Raw genomic sequence first — 26105 nt, forward strand, 5'->3', positions numbered from 1 at the left:
CAAAAAATGATGGGCCCCGGATGTTACATATGCTAGGTACGCCACTGTATGTAAAGATACCAGAAAGCTGGCGTAGCAAAAACTTCTAAGTTTTGAGTATTTAACCCTCCCACAATCTCACGGGCACTCGTTTCAAGTTTATTGAGATTTTGATTTAAACGCAATATCAAATATTTTCAATGCGTATAACAAAAATAAATTTGGGGAAATAAATAAAACCATTTGAACCAGTGTTCCCGCTAAGCTGCGCTGGCGTGCGCTGGCGCACAAAATATTACATCGCAGCGCACACGTTTCTCGTCACAGCGCACGATCGGAAGAGGCGTACGGCAGATGGCAGGGCGGCGAGAGGAGAATCGGGCGAGTTGGCTCATAACTTGCTGGCGCCCGATATTTTTGGCTCACGGTGAAAAAAGTTTGCTCACAACACCCGCCCGCTTAGAGGGAACACTGTTTGTAACCCATCTACAACTCCACTCTGTGAGGATCTAACAGGATATAAGCCTACATATAACATTAAATGTTTTCTAATCTCTGCTAATTAAGTCCATATTACTTTTTTTTCTTGCTTCAGTTTTCTCTTTTGATCTGCTGTTTTCATCTACTTCTATTACTCCACTCACTCACGAGTGCCTGTTTCTTTTCTTTAAAAAGATCTTCATTTATTTGAACTCATTCCTTAATCTGTTCTTTTTCAACTTTCCTTCCCCTCACATCTCTCCTTCCATTTTTTCATGACCAATTGCATCTCTTTCCCATTTGATTCTTATCCTCACAATCTGCTGTGACAGCCTTTCCTCCATTCTCACCCCCCCCCCCCAGTTCAGGTAGAAGATTCTTCCTCTCTTTCCAGTCCCAACCCAGTCTCCTCCTTCTTTCCCTCCAATCAGTCCAAAGTTTTCTCTTGTTCCTCCAGATAGGCAATGGCATCCTATTCTCCCTGTCCCTCTGCTCTTTCCCCCAGCCAATCATCCTCTTTCTTCCTCCCTACTTTCTCATAGACGGTCTCTTTCTGTGCCCTTTACTCTTTGTTCCAGTTACTGGTTCCCTTTGTTGACAGTGACTGCTGCCGCACTGTTCCAAAGCTCTTGTCACCATTGTTATCACACTGTTGTTTACTATGAAGTGCATGGTGCGATGCTAATTCTCTGATCAGGTACAGTTGCTCATTTTGGAGATATTGTATTACTATAACCCTTGTACGAAAACCTGAAAACTTAAGGAGTGTAGAGTAGATGGATTATGCTTTTCAATTGTCATAAACATAAGAAAATAAGAAGTTGCCTCCGCTGAGGCAGACCAGAGGTCCATCTCGCCCAGCGGTCCGCTCCCGCGGCGGCCCATCAGGCCTATTGCCTGAGCAGTGGTCCCTGACTATTTCTATAGCTTACTCTTACTTCCCCCTTAATAAGGACAAATGCTTACTGCTGAGACCATTTCTCCAGAATTCACGTAACCGCAAGCATTTCAGAGAAAATTGATTTGATTTATTGACTTACTATTCCTCTTAGCGCAATAGTATTAAAGCAGTCAAATGTCAAGTTGCATTCTGGCAATATCATTTTCTTTTAATTTTAAATCACTGGATTTTAGGATCAGATCAACAAAAAAGTAAGCAGCATATAGCCTCTGAAATAGAATTTTAAATTGAATACCTGTCGAAACACTACTGCAGTCCAAATGGGCTAAGAAAAAAAAAAGCCTACTCTAGGTAAATAGGTAATGTATTTATAAAAGGAAAACACATTCTTTTTGGTTAGTCTCCCTTAACATTCTTGAATCAACAAAGCCATAACCTGACAGCAATGTGTAGCCATGGGAAGAGGGCCTGGAGGGCTCAGGCCCACCTCTCCCAAAAATTAGCCATCTTCCTTGCTGTAGCTGCTGGGGCCTGGGTTTCCCCATCGCTCAAGTATTGGAGGGAGGGTAGAGGGCTCAGGCCCTTCCAAAACTCAGCCGTCTGAAAAGAGGGTGACCGCCCCTTGCTAAGTTCCCAGCAGTAACTCTTTCTGGGCTATCTTCCCACTTTCTGCCAAGAAAGAGAGAATATTACACTGGAACACATGTTCCCAAAAGTACAAAGTCAGTTACAATACAGTGACTTGCATCTAAATAATCAACTGGCAACTATCTGAAGAAGTAACTAGAGGAAGTATGGAATTATGCGGACCAACCAGGCTCATATTGAAAAAACCAAAAGGAACGTCAGAACAATTCTGTCAGCTAATGGTGACCTCAGTTTGCTTTTATGCAGTCCAACAAGAATATCAGAATGTTACTTTTTTTTTTTTACTTAGAAGTGAGAGTTCATTTCAAAAATAGAATTTTACAGTTAGAAAGTAGTCCAACTTAGATGTTTGTGAAGAACCGACCTGCTTTATTTCTGAATTTTAACATTTTTTAATTCCAAAAAAATCAAGACTTAAAGTGATTGGAATCAGCAGCCATTTTCCCAGCTTTTGCTAAAGCCAATGTATCATTCAACAATTTCTCTTATTATTAAGCCCAATGAAAACTCTTTTATGACTGCTGAGAAAACAGTATTTCAATATTCATTTTTGTATTCTGTACAAAAATTCAACCTATTTTCAGTTCTATTTTAATCCTGAACATGTTTAGAAACCCTATTTTTTTCAACATTAATACAGAAAAAAATGAACTTAAATGAACTTACTGAAATGAACTTAAAAATGTTTTTTTAAAGTGCATTATTCAACATAATTGAAAATCTGAATACCAAAGTGTATAATGATAACAACAATGTAATTATGAACTAAGTCAAGTGCTGGCCTTATTGTGCTTTAAAACGAAGGCAAACATGAGAACAGAACAGAACAAATTTCACACCTCATTATAACTGAATTGCAGAAAACATGCCAGTTTTAAGAATGCTGTGATTTTATAAATATAAACTGTGTAAAAAACAAAACCCCGACATCTCTTAAAAGAAAGAATAAAATATCAGAAAAATGCACAGCTTTTTCCTACTCAGAACTGTATAGATTTCTAGTTGGGAAAGACTTGTGAAGTATGAACACAGCAGATGACAAAGTGAGGTGCACACATTAGTTTAACAAAGTTCATCCATCCGCATCAGGGAAAAAACGGCCACTTTTGCCCAAGAAAAGTTCCACCAGATTTTTTATTCATTTTCAAACTTGCTGTAAGGATGCTCTAAATCCTGAAGCAGACCTGCAAGAGAGAAAAAGAGCGTAATGATCTTTGGGAACCGCTATATTGATATGTTATTCTACTGTACTTGTATATCCAATAATAAGAAAGGGGAAGGGGTTGGGATTTGACTTACCCACTGAAGTGCCGCAGTAATAGTATATTTTATTCTTTTAGTTTTTTATTCAATCTTATACTTTAATCTTAACTATCAGTGTTCTCTTCTGGAAATGATGTATTAATAGCATTTTCATTTTTGGCTTACATTTTATGCCACTCTGATCTTAATCATTTGTGAACTGAGTCGAGCTCCTTCAGGAGATGACCCGGTATATAAACTGAAGATTCGATTAGATATACTGCCTTTCTGTGGTCACAATCAACACAGTTTACATCAGGGGTCTCAAAGTCCCTCCTTGAGGGCCACAATCCAGTCGGGTTTTCAGGATTTCCCCAATGAATATGCATGAGATCTATTTGCATGCACTGCTTTCAATGCATATTCATTGGGGAAATCCTGAAAACCCGACTGGATTGCGGCCCTCAAGGAGGGACTTTGAGACCCCTGGTTTACATATTATATACAGGTACTTTTAAGAGGCTGGTTAATTCAGCACTTTTTATGAAATAAAGCAAATGTTTGCATTTGTTTATCTGGATGATTGTCTCAAGTGTGGCATCTACCATAATTTTGTAGTTTGATGTTGGTTCATAGACAACGACGCGAAAGACAAAAGCGCGCGCCGACAATTGAGTGCAGCCGCGCCGCTCTAAATTACAGTTTTTAGGGGCTCCGACAGGGGTTTTTGTTGGGGAACCCCCCCTAGTTTACTTAATAGACATCGCGCCGGCGTTATGGGGGGTTTGGGGGAGTGTAACCCTCCACATTTTAGTGTAAACTGAACTTTTTCCCTAAAAACAGGGAAAAAGTTCAGTTTACAGTAAAATGTGGGGGGTTAGAATCCCCCACACCCCCACAACGCGGCGCGATGTCTATTAAGTAAAGTGGGGGAGTTCTCCCCCCCCATCAGAGCACTAAAAACAGTAATTTAGAGTGGTGCGGCGGCGCACGCTGCGCTCAATTGTCTGGGCGCACCTTTGTCCCGGCGCGCTTTTGACCTGACACCTTTGATGTTTTAAACCTTTGACCATTAGGAACTCCCATTGGCAAAACCAGTGTACTAAAGTAGCTAGTAGTTATCATACTGCAGCTAATTTTATCCTAAAGTTGACATATTAACACAAAAAAGCCAACTGTACTGTCTCCAGGTATAGCTTATTTTCTTGCATTAATGGGTCTGCTTTAACATTAGCACATTTCACCATGTGCTTACAGCTAATGGGATGATTCACTTAATTTTCTCAGCTTATTATTTTAAATAATTTGTACACAAATATTTATGAAAGCAAATTAAAAACTCTGATAGTAAAGGTCGACTACTATTTTAATTCCTGTGCAGGTACACAAATACACTTTAAAACTTCAACCGATGCTCAACACTAACATGCACGCTGTTAAGTGTTGAACATTCATCAGTAAGGGGTCAAAATGTTCCTGGGTTCATGCCCTTAGGCACAAACCTTGTGTACATGTCCAGCAGATCTCTCCTGAACCACCTCCAGCAGACCCGCCCCCCCCAAGCTAGAAAAATCCCTTCCAAAAATAAGTTGCTTGGTGGTCCACTGGGCCCAATGACCCAACCAAACCCAACCTGGTGAGCCCCAGGCTGGACTCAACCCCCTAGTCAACACTGAGCCCCCCAAAACCCTTCCATGTACCTTCTGAAGCAGGCAGGAGGGATGCCCACTCTCTCCTTACACCCCCCCCCCCCCCCCCCCCCCGTAATCTGAAGATTGGCAGGAGGAATGGCCACTACCTCTAGTCTCTTCAAAATGGCCCTGCACCTTTTCGGTGCATCCCGGGATACACTGGGAGGGACCTAAGGCCCCGATTGACTCAAGTGCCTAAGGCCCCTCCCACCCGATTGGTGGCATCAGGGAGTCTTGCTGGCTTAGCTGTTTGGGGATTCCCCTGCCTCAATCAACTGGGCAGGCAGGGAGAGCAGGAGCTGCTTTTTTTTTTTTTTTTTGACAGGGTAGACAGGAGGAGTTGTGCTAGGAATTGCTCTTCTTAACAAGTAAGGGAATTGAGACTGAATACCTCACGTAAAAGCTTGTTTTCCTGCAGGGGCCCCCAAGAATGGAATCAGCTACTTTTGTACATTAGAAAGCCATGTAATTTTGATGCTTTCAAGAAGTTATTGAAGAGACATCTATTCTGTAACATGAAATATGGGCATTAAGGCATTTGCAATTGTGTAAGCGCTGATACTCTTCTCTCATTCAATGCTGTGTTTGCACAGCATATTGACAGTTTTTTCGAGTGCAGAAGAACAACCACCTTATCTTTGTTTCACTCAAGTTATGCAAAATGTGAGTTCCTTGAAACAGACGGCGAAACATGGTCCACGTCGGGACCCTTGAACATATTTCAAAGCTAAGTGTTTTTTTGCTTCAAATATATATTTTTGCAGTTTTAGAGAACATACAAATCTAAATAAGCATAAAATATAAGTTATCACAGTTGCAATGATTGGGTGGAAGGTCCTATTATAGGGGCATTCAGCCCTTGGTAGGGCTACACAGCTCTGAGCAATTGTATGGTACAGTGAATTCTATAAGAATAGTTTACTATTTGAGTACACATTACAGAGATCTGTTTTTCAAAAACGTATATTGCAGTACTATAGGCCAACCGAGGCTAGTTTCAACGGAGTTGGAAAACTTAAAGGAGCAGTAAAACTAATGGGTGGGAAAACCCCCCTGTTTATAACTGTTCTCAAAGAACCACTAATTAAACCTCTTATCATCACCACATATTTATTTAATTTTCTAGTAGCAATGGTTTTGTGTTCAGTGCAGTACTCTGATAATTACCTTGGACTTCCTTGATGTGTCCTTGCCTCAGGGAATAGCTGTTCTGCAATTGCCAATTATTAGGTAGCAGAACAACGAGGAGAATTATGTAAAGACTTACTGATGACAGACTTACAAAACATACAGGACAAATATGAACAGTTCAAAAACATCTAATTCATTTTCAACCTTTCATCTACAAAAAAACAAATTGCAGAGATCTGAAAGCATGGAAGTCCTATTGCCTTCCAACGGTTGTGGCGTACCAAGCGGGGGGTGGGAGGGGCGGTCCACCCAGGGTGCACCCTCTAAGGGGGTGCACAGCTGGCACACCGGATCCGGAACCTCCCGCCCTACTCTGCAACTGCTGTTTTCCTGAATCAGCAGTAGAAGCAGTAGTAATTAAATTCAGTCATCGCAGGACCTTCCTGCACTTTCCTGTGGCTGCTGGTCCACCTCCTCCGACGTCACTTCCTTGTTCTGGAGCAGAGCTGGCAGCTGTGGGGAGATGCAAGCAAGGTCCTGCGATGATTGCGTTTAAGTTTACAGCCGCTGTTGCTGGTTCAAGAAGCATACAGCAGCGGTAGGGTGGTGAGGAGGCAAGATACTGGATGGCATTGGGATGGAGGGAGAGAGAAGGGAGCAGGATACTTTTATGGAAGGGTGGTAGAGGGAGAGATTAGGGGAAAATGCTGTGGAATTGGTGTGCAGGGAGAGGGAGAAAGCAACAAAAGGGGAAAGGATACTGGATGGAATCGGGTTAGAGAGAGAAAGGGGCAGAAGCTGATGGAAGTGGGGTGAAGGGAGAGAGAAGGGGCAGACTTTGGATGGTAGTGGGGAGGGAAGGGAGAGCCTATACTGATTGGAAGTGGGGATGGGAGAGAGAAGGGAGTAGAAGCTGGATGGATGTGGGGATGGGAGAGAGAAGGGAGCAGATGCTAGATGGAAGTGGGGACAGGAAAAAGGGGAGAGCAGACACTGAATGGAAGTAGACAGAAGGGGTAGTTGTAGGATGAAAGTGAGAGGACAGAGAGGAGAAGGTGCTGGATTGAAGGGGTAGAGATAGAGGGCAAATGATGGAAGGAGAGGATAAATAAAAACGGGACATACTGGATGGAGGGAAGAAGACAGAGTTAGTGAAATACTGGAGGGGTGACAGAAAGAGGTGGCAAGCTGTAGGAAGACACAATGAAAATGGAAATTGAGGACTGGATAGTAAGAATTTAATCTAGACAGATGCAGAAAATAAATTGAGAAGGAAGATGAGGGAAGAAAAGGGAAGGGGGAGGAGAGAGTGAAATGCCAGATGATGGGGATAGGGCACAGGTGTCAAAGTCGGTCCTCGAGGGCCGCAATCCAGTCGGGTTTTCAGGATTTCCCCAATGAATATGCATGAGATCTATTAGCATACAATGAAAGCAGTGCTTGCAAATAGATCTCATGCATATTCATTGGGGAAATCCTGAAAACCTGACTGGATTGTGGCCCTCGAGGAGGGACTTTGACATCCCTGGGATAGGGTGTGGAGAGCGAAGGAAAGGAGAGTGAAATGCAAGATCATGGGGGTGTGGAAGAGGGAAGGGAAGGAGAGGAGAGAGATGCCAAACCATTGGGGGAGGGGAGGGAAAGGAAGAAGATGGATGTCAGACCAATGGGGGTGGAGGAAGAGATGGAAGGGGGAGGCATACAGTTTCTGGAAGGGGCATAGAAGGATAGAAGATGCCATATAGAAAGGGCAGAGAGAGGGCAGACAGTGGATGGAAGGAAGAGAGTGATAAGAAGATGAGGAAAGCAGAAACCAGAGAAGACAAAGGTAAAAAAAAAATTTCTATTTATTTTCTTGCTTTAGGATAAAGTAGTATTGTTGCTGTATTGATAAATATTTATAAATATTTACTAGTCTTGATAAATATTTACAATCTGTACTAGTCTGGCTTGTATGTAAGATGCTGCCTTTTCTTAGGTGCACTCTTGTGCGATGTGTGAATTGTTACTAAAAATCATATTTTTCATATAGATTGGAGGGTGTGAAAAATAATGGGTTCTGGGTGTCATATAAGATAGGTTCGCCTCCGTCCAAAGGTCTCCAGTTTTGGGAGAAAGAATGTTTTATTCTGCTCTTGCCTGGTGGGCCTGGATATGATGAACTGGATAAGTGTAACCCTGAAATCAATATACATTACGAAGTACTACAGCACATTAATATCTTTTTTTTCAAAATGGGGGTTTCCACAGCACTTCTAGAGGACCTGATTTCCTTTTTGTTCACAGGAAAGGGGCCACCCTAATAAAACCAGCAAATTTTGGCAGACTGCGTTTGAAGATAATGAAGTATGGCATTATGCGGCTGTGCCCCAATTCTTTCCAAGCACACTGACCAATCAAGAGGCAGCTTTAGTAGTGGCTGATGACATCACAATGTGCTTAAACCATATGGAAACTTCACCTGAAACGTCTCAATAATCGGCAAAGGAAAGAAAGAAATTAAATCAGAAATTATATTTAAAAGAAAATTTTGTATATATTTTGGGGTTTGAAAAAAATATAGAAAAGTAAAAAAAATATATATATATATATCAACAGAGGTTCTAAAAATAGTAAAAATAATGATAACGCTTACTTGCACTAGAAAGGGGCCAGAGGCTTCACCCATTTTGTGCTACAGCAGGGGTAGGGAACTCCTGTCCTCGACAGCCGTATTCCAGTCGGGTTTTCAGGATTTCCCCAATGAATATGCATGAGATCTATTTGCATGCACTGCTTTCAATGCATATTCATTGGGGAAATCCTGAAAACCCGACTGGAACACGGCTCTCGAGGAGCGGAGTTCCCTACCCCTGTGCTACAGTGAGGGCTCCTTTTACAAAGGTGCGCATGCGTTTTTAGCGCATGCACCGGATTAGCGCGTGCTACCCGAAAAACTACCGCCTGCTCAAGAGGAGGCGGTAGTGGCTAACCCGCACTAAGGCCCTAACGCACCTTTGTAAAAGGAACCCTGAGTCTTTCTTTATTTCACTTAAAGGGATCACAAGTTCAAAATTTCAGCTACTTCTTTCCCACTAACTGTACAAGAAATAATTTTGCTGGCAGTACTGATTATATTAATGGAAAATATAATTCTTAATGGATTTTCATCTTTTTTACAGACTGATCACTGTAGCACGCAATCACATACTCAAAACAAACAAAAATGGTACCTATTTAATAGATCTTTCTCAAATATTTGGAAAACCGTTTTAATGGCTCACTTTCCTTCATAAGCAGAATTGGACACATCTCCTATATCAGTCTATACATATCCTCCTCGTGCTTTTAGCATAGAAGAGGGTTCTCTCCAAGTTTGAAATAGCTTTTAACAATTCACTGGGGTTAACAAACTGTGGAGTCCTTTCACTAAGGCGCGCTAATGCTCCCATTATATTCCATGGACGCGTAGCGCACGCTAAATCAGCTAGCACGCCTTAGTAAAAGAAGGGGGGGGGGTTATCTTCAGTTGCTCCGCATTTACCATTGCTGCAGTTGCCTTCATATTTTTCTTGTTTCTTTTATTCTTTCCATCCAATGGAATGTACAAAATAAATGACAGAAAAGGAGTTGTAATGTCTCTCTACCAATCTGAGGGGCAAAATAACTGGAAAACTGGGAAAAAGACACAGAGTAGGGAAAAAAGTTCAAGTTCAATTTATTTAATATACCACAAATATAAGACCAGAAGGCAAATCTAAGCGGTTTACAATAAAAAATTTAAAATTAAAACCCCCCCAACAAAAACCAAATTAATAATAATAATAACTTTATTCTTCTATACTGCCATTATCGTGCGACTTCTAGGTGGTTCACATTGAAGAGAGCTGGACAATCAGCGAGTTACAATATGCAGATAGTCAGTGGATTACAGTATGCAGAATTTTAAAATGCAGCGAATAACAATATAACATACAGTTTGTTAAAAATTTCAGAGGGGACATATTAGAAATAATAGAAATTAGATTTAGTGTTTGGTGTAGTTACTGTTTAGGTGATATATCTGTCGAATAAGGCAGTTTTTATGACTTTTCTAAAAGCGTCGTAGGTCAGTCTAGCTCTATTAATATAGTTGTCTAACCAGTGTTGCTGTTTATTTGCTTGGTACATAAAAGTTCTATCCAGGAAGGTTTTGTATTTACAGCTGGTGATGCTTGGGTATACAAATAGATTGCAGTTTCTGGTTTGTCTTATAGGGCTGTATAATACGAAGTGAGATAGCAAGTATGTAGGAGCTAGTCCCCAAACCAGCTTGAAACATATGCAAGAGAATTTGAATATTATTCGTGCCTCCACTGGCAGCCAGTGCAGCAGTCTGAAGTATGGGCTAACATGGTCGCTTTTTTTCAATCCAAATATCAAGCGGACCGCTGTGTTCTGAACAATTCTAAGTTTCCTCACTGTTTTTTGGGGTATACCCATACAAATGATATTGCAATAGTCCAGTGTAGAAAGCACTAGTGATTGCACTAGTAATCTAAATGATAATGGGTCAAAGTATTTTTTGATGGTCTTTAACTTCCATAGTGCCAGGAAGCACTTTTTTACCACTAAATTTGTGTGTTCAACCATTGTCGAATGTGTGTCTAATGTGACTCCCAATATTTTTATTGTTTTAGTAATCGGGTAGTCATGATCTTTTATATGAAGCGTTGTTTTGGTAATTTTGTCTGTGGGGTTTGCAAGGAAGACTTTTGTTTTTTTCTGTGTTTAGTTTCAGTTTGAAGTTGATTGTCCAGTGTTCTATTATGGTCATAATATGAGAAATGTATTCTGAGGTTTCGTTTGTTATGCTGTTCACTGGGATTAAATAGGGTAAGAACAGAAAGAAGACAAAACATAAAGGAAAACAATTGAGAACATGGGGAAAGAGGGAATCAGGGATTATAATAAAAATAGAAAGGTTGGGGAAAGGGATGAACAATGTGGTAAGGGAGGGAACAAAGAATTTAAATCTGTCCACACAGAAGAAATGTAACCATCAGGAGGAAGTAAGTTAAGAGCTACAGGCCAAAGAGAAGTAGTATGCCTTTAATTGTGCCTTTAAGGCTACAAATGATTTCTCTGAACGAAGGTAAAAAGGCAAAGAATTCCAGAGCGTAGGAGCTATATCACAGAATGCCTATGGAAATCCAGAAAAAGTTGTCTAAATGAGAGAATGACTAACGACTGCTGTTGTAAAGTTTCTTTGAGGTGAATTTGGGGTCAGAAGACTATATAAAAATGAGGGCAGACCACTCGAGAAAATCTGGTAGGAAAAGATATTATATTTAAAGGAGATGTGATTTGACACTGGAAGCATGGGTTCTGATCTTAGAAGCAGTGAGATGTGATCGAACTTAGAACAGTGATGGAGTAATCTCACTGCAGTATTTTAAACTAATTGTAGATGATGTAATTGGTATTTTGGGAGTCCAATGAGAACAGAATTGCAATAATCAAGTTTGCTCAAAACAAGAGAATGTATTAGAATACGGAGTGAACGAATGGATCGAATTTGGCGGAGAGCAAAGAAAGATGAGGAAACCAACTTAGAAATGTATGAATGAAAGCTTAGGGTATTATCTATTGTTACATCCAGAATTTTGGTTTTAGATGAGAATTGTGAGGGGATTCCTTTCACCGGAGAGAATAGACTTGAAGTTCTACACAGCTTGGTCCAAGTCTAACCTGACACAGAAAGTTCTAGAGCTGTATTAAGCCCCAAGGTAGTGGCGTACCTAGCATATGTGACACCCAGGGCTCCCGGCGTGACTATGACTGGCTAAGCTGTGTTAGCTTGAAAATTTGCTCCGACAGTTCCCCAACTCTGAAGAAGTTTCAAGTTTCTTTATTTTTGATATACCGTCTATCAAAACAAGTGTTTAAACGGTGTACAATATAATGAGATTAAAGAAAGCAATCAAAAAAGGTAAATAAAAGTAATATCTTATCAAATATTAAAAATACTAGACGGATTCACATTGACGTACATGGAACAATAGGGAAGTTGGGGAGGGGAAGTTTTTTTAAATACATTAAAAAAGGAAGGTAAGTGGGGAGTGGTAGGGGCTGGTGCAATCATGCAGCCATGAAAAAGCTAAGTTAATCTTAATGCATTATAAATCTTTCTGGAATAAGAAAATAACATTATGAAGTATTGATAAAAATCAAACTATAATAAGACTAAAAGAATAAATAGAGTTTGAATCACACGTTAAAAATGGACCAATGAGGAGTGCTGCCACACCTTAGATGTTGCTTCGGGTGGTGTTCTGAGAATCCTATAACGAGTGAAGTTGTATTTAGCGCTATTGTATGTGTTTGCCACTTTTTGGAGAGATTAAACTTTATTCCTTGCCATATATTGCGTGGTGGCAGTTAAAGACCAACATAGTCCATCTATTGTGGCACTCCATCCTGGTTACCTTCCTCTATGCCTTTGTTTAGGGTTGTACCTCAATTCATTATGTAAGCCACTGTCTTGCAAACTTTGCAAGCTGGCAATACATGAAATGGGGAGGGGGGGTGGTTCGAGGGCAACCGGAAGTGCACAATGTCATCACGTCGACATTTGCGCATGCATGGAGGCCCTCCAGACAGGGCCCTGAGATGCCAGTGGGGGAGGGAGGGGGGTGCTAAAAAAGAAAAGCGTGGAGAGGAGGAGAGGTGCTGGCTGACTGCCTACAGGATGTGCCTCTCGCCACGAGAGGCATGTCCTATAGGCAGTCAGCTGGCACCTCTCCTCCTTCCTGGCATATGTGCAGCACACTTGGAATCTCCCGCAGTACACAGTTTGCGATACACTGATGTAAGCCCTTAATCTCAGCTGTTTAGAGACTGACCACATTTTAAAATTTACAATAGTGCTCATAAGGAAACAAAAATGACATCCGAGTTTGAGTGGAGTGCAGTTTTTGTTGTCCCCTCCACAGATGTCATCCCTAAGCCTGTTCAATCATTGTGTTTTATAAAATCATGCAGAGAGGATGGGACAAATCAGTTACGCAAGAACATTTACCCAGGGTGGAAAGTTTTGCATTGGAATTTCATTTGGAGAATATATGGAGGGTTTCCTGTAGGTATGTACACTTTTTCTGATTATTTGGGGGGGGGGGGGAATAGTTGTACATTAATATCTATAAATTTAATGTGCATTTCGTGTAAACTTATGTATATTGAAATTGTTTGTTTGCACTATGGTAGTTTGGAAATTTAATAAAGATTTAGAAAAAAAACAAACAAACTTGAAAACATTGGACCCCCCCCAGAAACTCCCCCCCCCCCACTTCTTGCTGGGATCATTGCTAGAATTGTGAATATTAATGAAATATGGTCAGCCAATATATACAACGTGCTTCACTGATAGTACACTAGCTGCAATAAAATGTTCATTCACCTACAGCATCAACAAACGGCAATAACCATGGAAACAAAACAATGGTAACCCCTAATAAACAACATCCATCTACCAGGAAACAATATACTGTCAGTATATTACTTCTCCTGGGTACTATACTAATTTACAGCTGGTTCTCAGCAGTATTCTAAGGACAGATTACACGTATGGAAGTTTAAGTCTATAAAGGGGCACCATCTACATTTAGTTGAAAATCAGAATGACATGCCAAGACCGTGCCCACATTCTAGGCTTGATCACTGACTAGACCGAGAGCTGGTGTGGGTGATCACACTTAGATTGGCCCCACTTGATTGAGGCTGTATCAAAGAAAAAGAAAGTGTGGCACTTTTTTCTTTTTTGTATGAATCTATGAAACAGACAGTAAATGAACTTCGTGAAAAGAGAGCAAAAGCCTTTTGAGGACCGACTGGCTGAAAGGTCTACCAAAGCCATTTCTAAGGCTAAGCCAGGCAATGCTGCTTTTGGGGAAACCTGGTTAAAATGGCAGAAACACATGGATTACTTTTGGTTTTGGATACCGTAAATGGATTGTATTTGATATCATTTACATTACATTAGTGATTTCTATTCCGCTTGTGCCTTGCGGTTCTAAGCGGATTACATTAGAAGATGGCTGGTCATTTCCAGGCGATGATAAAACAATTCTTTACATTACTTAACAAACTTTGCATACCTAACTTTACATAACTTTTCGTACATTTGCGATTACAAATTGCTAGAACTTTTTGAGTTCTCTTGCTGAGTTGGAAAAGAACCTCCCCCCCCAAATAAAATAGAAACAAAACCCTAGCCTGGAATAGCTTATAGCCTGGAATGAACTTTCCAAGATTTTGAGTAATTCCAGGCTATAAGCAGAGAGGTTTCTGTGGCTGAGAGGGACCCGGATTATCACAGTATGCAGCAAAATCAAGGTTAGTTTATAAGCAGAGAAAGGAGGGAGGACATTTCTAGAGACAATCATCTTTATTTCAATATTTGGGTTACCTCAACATTCTTCTATATGTAACCCAAACAGGCACTTCTATCTCTTACACTGACAATCAACAAAAGAAAATTTCCATAAACAGAACATGAGAGGGTTTATATTAGTCTGTAATGATTTGTAATGCCTGGGAAATTGGATGGCAAGGCAGATTACATTTTCCATTAACTCACCAGGGTTAAACAGTTGAGCAGTTACAAAAAGACAATGAATGAATCAAACATCATCTAAGCACTGGTCTGGCACCAAGGTTAAATATGTAGGCTCCTGATAAAATGAATGTGATGTCTTTTATCACCTTAATGGTTCCTTATACAATGCAAACAAAAAGTTTATATTTTTTGCCAGTATAAGCATGAACAAAACAAAAATTACATCTGCGTATTTTTTTTAAGCAGGCCAGAAACTTTGAGATGTCCATCTAGAGCTCCCTATTACAAATGCATACCAAACAATTGCTTTAATAGATAGAAAAAGTGCTTTAGCAGCTCAAATGCTCTTTACAAGTAGAAAGGGAAGATTATTCCCTTGCAGGGAAATAAATTAAAGCATTTGCTGAGAGATTATAGCATTCTGTGTGACATCAAACTTTGATTATTTGGGAAAGATAAGGCATTTTATTACTCAGGTCATAAAAAATGACAAAAGGCCAAATGACAAAAGGCCGAAATCAACAAGCTTGCTTAGGAAGTTAGAAGTCTTTCAGGCACTACTAAGTTAGAAAATATCTTGCCTGTGTCTGAAGTTGACATATTTCTCTCACATTTTACCTTTCCAAAAACCTGTGCCTCTTAAAGAGACAGCACACAATAGAAAGAATTTTGGCATAAGGAGTTTTGAAGAACAAGAAATTGTGTTCTCGGCATGCCACAACTTTAAGCCTCACTTTGAAAGGAAAACAAACTGGATTCTGATGAAATAAAATTCTTAGAAGAAAGCTTACGATTTGAATTACATTATCTTACACCCCTATCTTACTTTGTTCTCAGATGTGACACATAACTAACGATTAATACTTGAATATTCTGAATGTGGAATATGTCTTATCAGTTGCGAGAAATAAATTCTCTTCTTTAAAGCAGACATGGAGATTAAATTGTCTCTCTTTTTTCTCTGTTTCATCCATCTTTTATGTTTAAATCTTATTAAGTTTCCAAAGAACAAACAAAGTAAACACACACACAGTAAAGCACAGATACAATACAAAAGTCCTCCCTACCCTGTCCCCCGCGGGAACAGCTAAATCAAGTAGCACAGTTACTTACCGTAACAGGTGTTATCCAGGGACAGCAGGCAGATATTCTTAACACATGGGTGACGTCACCGACGGAGCCCTCGGTACGGACCTTTTTAACTAGAAGTTTCTAGTTGGCCGCACCACGCGTGCGCGAGTGCCTTCCCGCCCGACGGAGGAGTGCGTGGTCCCCAGTTAGGATAAGCCAGCTAAGAAGCCAACCCGGGGAGGTGGGAGGGACGTAAGAATATCTGCCTGCTGTCCCTGGATAACACCTGTTACGGTAAGTAACTGTGCTTTATCCCAGGACAAGCAGGCAGCATATTCTTAACACATGGGTGACCTCCAAGCTAACAAAGAGGGAGGTGGGATGGTTGGCCATTAGGAAAATAAATTTTGTAACACAGATTGGCCGAAGTGTCCATCCCGTCTGGAGAACGCATCCAGACAGTAGTGAGTAGTGAACGTGTGAACTGAGGACCAAGTGGCCGCCTTGCAGATTTCCTCGATGGGCGTGGAACGGAGGAAAGCTACAGAAGCAGCCATAGCTCGGACTCTGTGGGCCGTGACAGTTCCTTCCAGTGAGAGACCGGCCCGAGCATAGCAGAAAGCAATACAGGCAGCAAGCCAATTTGAAAGTGTCCGTTTGGAGACAGGACGACCCAAACGGTTGGGATCGAAAGATAAAAACAGCTGAGGGGATGTTCGGTGAGCTCTGGTACGATCAAGGTAGTAAGCAAGGGCACGCTTACAATCCAGCGTGTGCAACGCCTGTTCCCCAGGATGCGAGTGAGGCTTAGGGAAGAAGACGGGCAACACAATGGACTGGTTGAGGTGAAAAGCCGAGACCACCTTGGGAAGGAATTTAGGGTGGGTACGCAGAACAACCTTGTCATGGTGAAAGACAGTGAATGGTGGGTCAGCAACCAGTGCATGCAGTTCGCTAACCCTCCTGGCAGAGGTGATGGCAATTAGGAAAAGCACCTTCCAGGTAAGAAGCCTGAGCGAAGTAGTGGCAAGAGGCTCAAACGGAGGTTTCATGAGCGCTGAGAGAACCACATTGAGGTCCCAGACGACAGGAGGAGGCTTGAGAGGCGGTTTGATATTGAAGAGACCTCTCATAAATCTGGAAACCAGAGGATGAGCCGTGAGGGGTTTTCCGAGAATAGGCTCATGAAACGCAGTGATGGCACTGAGGTGGACTCTGATGGAGGTAGTTTTGAGGCCAGCGTTGGACAGTGAGAGCAAATATTCCAAGACAGTTTCCACCGCTAAGGAGGTGGGTTCTTGATGATGCCGGAGACACCAGGAGGAAAATCTGGTCCACTTCTGATGGTAACATTGGAGAGTGGCCGGTTTCCTGGAAGCGTCCAAAATGAGGCGGACCGGTTGAGATAGATTCTCCGGAGAGGTCAGCCCGAGAGAAACCAAGCTGTCAGGTGGAGCGAGGACAGATTGGGATGTAGCAGAGACTGATGCTGTTGCGTAAGTAGAGTAGGAAACACAGGAAGTAGAATGGGTTCCCTGGAGCTGAGCTGGAGCAGGAGTGAGAACCAGTGTTGGCGAGGCCACCGAGGTGCGATAAGAATCATGGAGGCGTGGTCTTTGCGGAGTTTGGACAAGGTCCGCAACATCAGAGGAAGTGGAGGGAAGGCATACAGGAACCGATCCCTCCAATCGAGCAGGAATGCATCCGGGGCCAGACGGTGAGGAGAGAAGAGTCTGGAGCAGAATTGGGGCAGCTGATGATTGTGAGGAGCTGCAAAGAGGTCCACCTGCGGAGTGCCCCATCGAGCAAAGATGGAGAGCAGAGTCGGAGGGTCCAACGTCCACTCGTGGGGTTGAAGGATGCGACTGAGATTGTCGGCCAGAGAGTTCTGTTCTCCCTGGATATAGACCGCCCTGAGAAAGAGATTGCGGTCCGTGGCCCAGGTCCAGATGCGCAGAGCCTCCACACAAAGGGGGCGAGATCCGGTGCCGCCTTGCTTGTTTATGTAGTACATGGCGACTTGATTGTCCGTGCAAAGGAGGAGAACTTGAGGGCAGAGGAGATGTTGGAAAGCCTTGAGGGCATAGAACATGGCTCTGAGTTCCAGAAAATTGATGTGATGACGACGCTCCTGTGGGGTCCAAAGTCCCTGGGTGCGTAGATCTCCTAGGTGAGCTCCCCACGCGTAAGGGGACGCATCTGTGGTGATGATCATAGAGTGGGGGGGCAGATGAAAAAGCAGGCCCCTGGAAAGATTTGAGGAGTTCAACCACCATTGGAGAGATTGCTGAAGAGATGATGTCACAGAGATGGGATGAGAAAGAAGGTCCGTAGTCTGTGACCATTGGTTGGCGAGAGTCCACTGAGGCGTACGAAGGTGGAGGCGTGCCAGAGGAAGGACATGCACCGTGGAGGCCATGTGACCCAGTAGGACCATCATCTGTCGGGCAGGGATGGAGGGGTGCATGAGTACCTGACGGCAGAGATGGAGCAGGGTCCGCTGGCGATCGGAGGGGAGAAAGGCCCTCATAAGCGTGGTGTCCAGAACTGCTCCAATGAATTGAAGTCGCTGGGTGGGAAGCAAGTGCGACTTGGGGTAGTTGATCTCGAACCCCAAGAGGTGGAGGAGAGAGATGGTGTGATGAGTGGCTTGTAGCACGAGTTGAGATGAAGGTGCTTTCACCAACCAATCGTCCAAGTAGGGGAACACCTGGAGGTTGTGAGACCTGAGGAAGGCCGCTACCACTATAAGGCACTTGGTGAAGACCCTGGGTGAGGAAGCTAGGCCGAACGGTAGCACCTTGTACTGATAGTGATGGTGCAGTACCTGGAACCGTAGGTAGCGGCGAGAATTCTGGTTGATGGAGATGTGAGTGTAGGCCTCTTTGAGGTCCAGGGAACATAGCCAGTCGTGTTGAGAAAGAAGAGGGTAAAGCGTGGCAAGGGAGAGCATTCTGAACTTCTCCTTGACCAGACACTTGTTGAGGTCCCTGAGATCGAGAATGGGACGGAGGTCTCCCGTCTTTTTGGGGATCAGGAAGTAGCGGGAGTAGAATCCCTGACCCCTTTGATCTGGAGGTACTTCTTCGATGGCATTGAGAAGGAGGAGGGATTGAACCTCCCTCAGGAGGAGGGGGGTTTGGGATGAGTTTGAAGCAGACTCTACGGGAAGGTTGTCCGGAGGTAGAGTCTGGAAGTTGAGAGAGTAGCCGTGGCGGATGATGTTGAGGACCCACTGGTCCGACGTAATGACTTCCCAACGGCTGGAGAAAATGGTGAGACGACCTCCGATGGGTTGTGGAAGAGGTAGCAAGGGTGGATGACTGGCTATGCCCTGGAGAGAAGAGTCAAAAGGGCTGAGTTTGTTTAGTAGGCTGAGAAGGCTTAGAGGGTTGAGTGGCCTGAGATCGAGCCTGAGCATGATGTTGCTGTTGACGGGGCCGCCGAGATTGCTGGGAAGGCGGGTTGAGTGGTCTGGCTGAGAATCTCCGTTGATAAGATGTTTGTGGCCGATAAGGTCGGGTAGGCGGTGCCTTCTTTTTCGGCTTGATCAGGGTGTCCCACCTGGTCTCATGGGCAGAGAGTTTCTGTGTGGTGGAATCCAGTGACTCTCCAAAAAGCTCATCCCCGAGACAGGGGGCGTTGGCCAGACGATCCTGGTGGTTGATGTCCAGGTCGGAGACTCTGAGCCAGGCCAAGCGACGCATGGCTACGGCCATGGCAGAGGCCCGAGAGGTGAGCTCGAAGGAGTCGTATATCGAGCGGACCATATACTTGCGCATTTGGAGAAGGCCAGAGATGTGCTGTTGGAATAGCGGGACCTTGCGCTCAGGAAGGTACTTTTGGAGGGCAGACAGTTGTTGGACCAAATGTTTCAGGTAGAAGGAAAAATGGAAGGAATAGTTGTTTGCCCTGTTTGCAAGCATGGCATTCTGGTAAAGCCTCTTGCCAAACTTGTCCATGGTTTTACCTTCTCTGCCAGGAGGGGTAGAGGCATAGACACTGGAGCCCTGAGTCTTTTTTAAGGTGGATTCAACCAGAAGGGACTCATGGGGCAATTGAGATTTGTCGAATCCAGGAATGGGAATGACACGGTAAAGGTTGTCCAGTTTATGGGGGGCTCCCGGTACCGTGAGGGGATTTTCCAAGTTTTTGTAGAACGTTTCCCGTAGAATGTCATGTACGGGAAGCTTGAGGAACTCCTTAGGAGGTTGCTCAAAGTCTAGAGCCTCTAGAAAGGCTTGAGAGTTTTTTGAGTCCGATTCCAGAGGAAGGGATAGAGCAGCAGACATTTCTCTCAAAAATTTTGAAAATGAGGACTGCTCTGGTTTAGAGGTGGCATCGGGTGCCGATGGTTCCTCATCAGATGAGGAGGGATCCTCCTCGGTACCGAGAGGAGTTTCCTCCCATAAGTCAGGGTCCCTGACTTCTGGTCGAGACACTGGGGTGGAGGGCGCGGTATGTCGAGTTTTAGACAAGGACTTTCCAGAGCGCACCGAAACGGTACCAGGGGAGGACGACCGGCGTCTATCTCGGTCCCGAGAAGAATGCCGTACCGCCTGGTGCCGAGGAGGATCCAATGTGGCCTGAGAAAGAACCACCGGATCGCCTTGCAGTTGGTGGGCCGAAAGGATCGGCATGGATGTGTTCACCGGTACCGAAGGGGTGGACACCGGGGGCTCGGTACGGGGCTCGGGCCGGTCTGGTACCGGAAGGAGCGGTGCCAGGATAGTGGGCAACAGTTGTTCAAGTTGTTTCTTCAACTGTTCTTGGAGTTGAGCCTTTAAGATGGCCGAGATACGGTCATCTAGGGGTGGCATCGGAACCGCTTTCTTTTTCTTCGGTTCCTTAGATGCCGCTCCACGCCCCGGCGATGAGGAGGCCGATGACGAGGCACTCACCGAGATCGGGGCGGAGCGTTTGCGGGACCGGTGCGATGCCGGTAGGGACGGTGTCGCCACCGTAGCCGGAGGGCGCTCGAGGGAAGAGGAAGGCTTCTTAGCCGGCTTACCTGGCGCCAGTGACGCCGATGCGGGGTCGGTCGGTGTCGAGGACGACGGTGCCGATTTTTGAGGTACCGCTGTTGAAGGTGAGGATTCCATCGCCGACTCGGTGCCGAAGAGGAGAGTTTGCTGAATTCTTCGGTTTTTAAGGGTTCTTTTTTGAAGAGTAGCACAGCGGGTGCAGGAGTCCGCCCGATGCTCCGGACCCAGACACTGCAAACACCAATTGTGTGGGTCAGTTATGGAGATCGGGCGCGCACACCGCTGGCACTTCTTAAAACCGACCTGCGGGGGCATGAAGGGGAAGATAGCCTCCGCAAAATCGAAGCCCGAGGCTTGTATACTGGCAACAGGCCCCGCTGGGGCAAAAACGAAAGAAAAAGGGAAAAAAGCAAAGTTTTTTTTTTTTTTTTTTTTTTTTGTCAAATCAAAGAAAAATAAACCCGAAGGTAAAGGAAGAAAAATTAAGGAAAAAAGCGCGAGCGGGAAGGCAAAAAAGTGGTTTCAACGGCCGTTGAAAAAACACACACGTCTTCTTCGCTCTGCGGAAACGAAGAAACTGGGGACCACGCACTCCTCCGTCGGGCGGGAAGGCACTCGCGCACGCGCGGTGCGGCCAACTAGAAACTTCTAGTTAAAAAGGTCCGTACCGAGGGCTCCGTCGGTGACGTCACCCATGTGTTAAGAATATGCTGCCTGCTTGTCCTGGGATAATGAGCATGTCAGTTCAAAAGTCTGCTTCTAGCAGTGGGTGTCAAAGTAGAACAGAAAGGCAACCAAAGTCGAAGAAACAATGTGCCTTGCTTAGAGTCCATATCAGAGATAGCCTGGCGCTCATACCCTGCCAATGGAATCATTTGGGTCCGCCACCGGGGGAGTATGCGGAGTCAGCCAGCATTGAAGGATAGTTTTGAGTCCCATAAAAATAGCTTTTTGAACAAAGGCATCAGTGCCTGGTCGAACAGAGATCAACGAAAGTTTCAAGGTAAAAAGAAATTTATCCGTGGGCACCCAAGTGCTGTTCCACAAAGATTTGATCTGGAAACAGAGGCGTCTCCAGTATGCCTGAATGTCTGGACATAACCAAAACATATGGCCCAAAGTGGCTCTGGAGGCAGCACATTTAGGGCAACTGTCCATAGGACTAGTATGTGCTCTGTTAGGTGCAAAATAAGCCCGAACCAGGAATTTATAGTACCGCTCTCTTTCCGCTGCAGAGACCAATAGTTTGGCCCCCAGCTTAACACTCCGCTTCAGCATGGCAGCAGAAAGTTGCAGCTGTAGATCCTGAGTCCATTTGGTTGCCAGAGTCTCACAATCCAAATCACCTGCCAGCTCCTGCAAAAAGCGGTGATGAAAACGCAACGGTATGGGTACCTGCGCAGTCAAACAGAGGGATTCTGACAGTTTCTCTTGAATATCTTCCGACAAAGCCAGGCTGGGGAGGGAATGAACATAATGCTGCAGTTGTCTATAAGAGAACCAATCCCCAGCCACCAGGTGTAAGGAGTCTTTTAACATCTGAAATGATTGCATCGTACCATCAGACTACAATACTTGAGACAAATAATACAAGCCCTTCCTAGACCACAGAGAAAGCGACCCAGGACTCATGCCAGGTACAAAGTCCCATCCATCTTTTAAACAATGTATAGAGATTTAAAATTTCACATTAGTAAAAGCACACTAAACCACAAATCAAGGCCTAAATACAGAAAACTTCACATACTGCAGAAATCCTGAGTAGTTATAGTCAATTTTCTAAGTACATATTTACCCTAACCTAGGTATAATTTCTTTTGTACTGAATGAATCTTTTTCCCATGGGAATACTTCATTTAAAAAGCTCAAGGATTAGCCCAAATCCCTCAAAATGAAATAAAATATATGCCTGAAGGGAAACGTTTACCCTCTGTACTAGTCCCCGACTACCATTTTTTTTAAATTATGAAGAGAATAGAACGGTTCCTGATAATTACTTCTTCCAACTGGGGTCCTGCCTTTTCTTTTTTCTTGCAATGTGACATGTTACTTTTGCTTGACTCACTAGGCAACTGAGATAAACAGTGGCATGTTTCAATTTTTAAAAATGAGCAAATGATATGAAAATGGCAGACAAAACATATGCAAACCAGTACTTTTTTTTTTTCTGCACTAGCCTGTATTCTATGCTGAGCACGTTAAGAAAAGAGTACTGTTAAGATTTATGAAGAATATATTAATACATCAGTTGAACTTTTATAATACTCGCCAGCAGTATTCTTCATCGGTTCATACGATATAAAAACAGAAAATGCCACATCAGTGCTTCCTGGCCCAAAATATGTAAATGAATCAGAAGCTAAAGTTGCTGTTAACAAACATGTCCTATGTAACCCTGCAGCCCTCAAGGACAAGATTTGGCAACTTTTATACATAATAAATGCCTGTCAACAAGATATAATAATGTAAAAGATGATAAACTGGTGACTTGAGACATGAGGCACAATCTAGCTTTTCAAAACCCTGCTTGACATGGGCACCTTTGCCCTCCAATCTACTCCCCAAAATGGCATATTGACACAGAGCTACACTAATATGCCCTGTTATAATATAGTGTCTAAGTGTTTCCATGCGGATCTGAAAAGGGGGCATTACGATGGGAGGGGTGTTCCCTTAAAATGCGCACAGTACTATAAAATTTGGGGGAATTGCACTCAACTTACGTGCTGGGATTTACACCTGGTTTCGGTTGATGTAAATGCTTATGCCCTAAGTTGGGTACAGATTCTGGTGCTAAATGTTCAATAAAGAGCACCCATCTTGGGGCAATCTTTATAGCATACTTTTCAGTGCTGACTCTGGCCCCATCACAAATAATATTTATGACCTCTCAGGGTTTCCACAGCTGGCATTGGTGCTTGTTGCAGGTTTCCGGGTCTTGATGCATCTAGTCAGGTAGAAACCAGTGTTTCAACCGCCATGCTGTGGCTTTCTTCAGGGTATGCTGCGAGGTTTGCAGTTTGTCTTTATAAATAGTGAGTCCACTGATCTGATTGGGAACAGGGCAGTCCGTTGGTCACCAATTTGAATTTTGGTGGGAAAATCAGTTGGTCTCTTCCCCTCCCCACCATAGAATGGAAGAGTCTCTGGTGAGTTTAAGATGTTCTCCCCGTGAAGCTGGATTATATGTTCTCTCAGGGTTTATGTAGCTGGCATCGTGCTTGTTGCAGGTTTCCGGGTCTCACTGCGTCTTGTCAGGTAGAAACCGACGTTTCGGCCACCATGTTGTGGTTTTCTTCAGGGTATGCTCTGAGGTCTGCAGTTTGTCCCATTGGTACAAATTCATAACGAATAATCCCTCTGATATGAAAAAAGGTTAGCAACTTCGTTTTGACTCTTGACTGACAGAACCTTTAAGGTCGAGGAGAATTGGCTGACTTCCATTGTACACTTTGACGGTTTGTTTCAAGGTCGTATTAGTACACTCATGTTTTCATCATCAGTGATAACATAGCCCAAAACATCATCTTGCCCAAAAGGTCTTGGCAAACTTCAACTCTCCTTTGTTTTTGTTCATCAGTGAGCTCCTTCGGGACCATTTTTGCATACACCTTTCTCATGCCAAGATTTTCAGTTATGATTTTTCCTGTCGATATTTAATTGGTCTGCTATGCTTCCTACAGTCAGCCGACAATTCGATAACTTTTTGCTATGTTTTTGTCAGTTCTGCTTGTTGGCTGCCCTGGCCTCTCTTCATCATTGACGCTTTCGCTCCCCTCAGAAAAACATTTAATCCATTTGTACACTGCCATTTTCTTCATGTCATTACCCCCCATAAACTTGGATTAACATGTCCCTGATTCCACTTCCACTCTTGCCAAGTTTAAACAAGAAATTTAATGTTTGTTTGTTGCTCTAATTCAAGATCTGACATTCTCATGATGGCACACAAAAACATGCAACAATAATGAACGCTACTCAGCAAGACACCGCTACACAAACACAGCTGTGAGACACTGATATACCACTAATATAATATAATATATAAGGTTATAAAACCTCACCAAGCTGTTTGTACAGTGCTGCCAACGTAAGCACACGGTGGCAAGTTCATGAACTTAATTGTCAGACCTCATAATTTTGTTACAAATTTTTGCTTCTATGGCAACCTTTTTGCCTGCCTTACAGTGCTTTATACTTAACTTGCCAGAACTTATGGTTGTTTCCTTTATTCTTCAGGGCTACAGCTCTTCCTCCGTATTCGCGGTTTTATTACTCGCGATTTCGATTATTCTCGATTTTTACCATGCTGGCTCCTCCCCCCCAAAATGACATCATCCCAGCACTTTCTTCAGTGTGCAGCATTGCTAAGCGGGCACTTTTCCCCATGAAGTTTCACTTACAGTATGTCTTTCTTTCTTACCTTGTTGCTAAGGACAATGAACTACAGTTTACCCTCCTCTCCCTCCTAGCTCCTGCACTGAACACGACTGTAAGGGAGAATGTGGAACCACCCCTCGCTATTGCTCCGACGGCTGAAGACATCTTTTGAAAAGGCGTGGAACGACAGAGGAGCTTGCGCTACGAAGCAGACCGTAAGAAACAAAGCTTGGGGGAAGCACTGTTGCCTTTAAGTTATTTGTGGGTTTTCCGTATTCATGGGTCCGTTCCGCCCCTAATCCCCATGAGGGGAAATGTATAGATAAAATTAAAATTAAAATGAGAGAGTATTTTTCATCATAAGCACATCAGTGACAAAGAATATGGCAATTTACTACCTCTAAAGCTGTGAATAGAGGGTCTCCCACAGTACCAAACTAATATAGAATCTTCTGCAAATCTAATCTCTTTAAGCCTTCTGCCATAGACAGGAGACTCAATGGTGTAATTTTTGCTATGCCAAAGGTCTAATGGAAATCTTAAAAAAACCCCAAAACTTACATTTTCCATATACTAATGTAAATTATCTATGTAGTAACATCTAAGTAAAACATGTGCAAGTACACTTATATGAAATAAGCATACTTTGCAACAAAAACCACCACATCAATCAAAACCCAGAAGTCAGTGACTAAATCCTTGCTGCTTGCCATGGTCCTCCTCTAGGACCGAGGCAAGCGTGAGTGACATCCTCAATGCATTATAAATGTGTAATTACCATTTAAATGAAGTTAGAAGGATTGGTGGGAAAAAGGGAAAAAGAAAGACATTCCCTTAAAGCCAACCAAGGGTTGACATTTCTGACAAGATCATCCTAGGGGCTAATAAAGGTATCATTAGTCTGCCACTCATCCTTTCCCCATTTAGCCCTGAATCCCATTTGCTGGGCAACTGAGAGGAAGAATGATATAATAAACATCTTTCATAATTTTCTGTCTTTCATTTGACACTGGTATTTTTCA

At 43.4% G+C, this 26105-nt stretch overlaps 1 protein-coding gene across 1 annotated transcript in view; it reads right to left on the reverse strand.

The window, feature by feature from the left end:
- Positions 1-2258: 2258 nt before the first annotated feature.
- Positions 2259-26105, reverse strand: part of LOC117354177 (pituitary tumor-transforming gene 1 protein-interacting protein-like) — a 108677-nt gene continuing 84830 nt past the window's right edge. The window contains exon 7 of the mRNA XM_033931190.1: positions 2259-3192. Within this exon, the coding sequence (XP_033787081.1) occupies positions 3143-3192 (50 nt within the window). The 3' untranslated portion in view covers positions 2259-3142. The remainder of the gene's footprint in view (positions 3193-26105) is intronic.

The sequence above is a fragment of the Geotrypetes seraphini genome, chromosome 2 (assembly GCF_902459505.1).
Source record: "Geotrypetes seraphini chromosome 2, aGeoSer1.1, whole genome shotgun sequence".
In the NCBI taxonomy this organism is placed as follows: domain Eukaryota; kingdom Metazoa; phylum Chordata; class Amphibia; order Gymnophiona; family Dermophiidae; genus Geotrypetes; species Geotrypetes seraphini.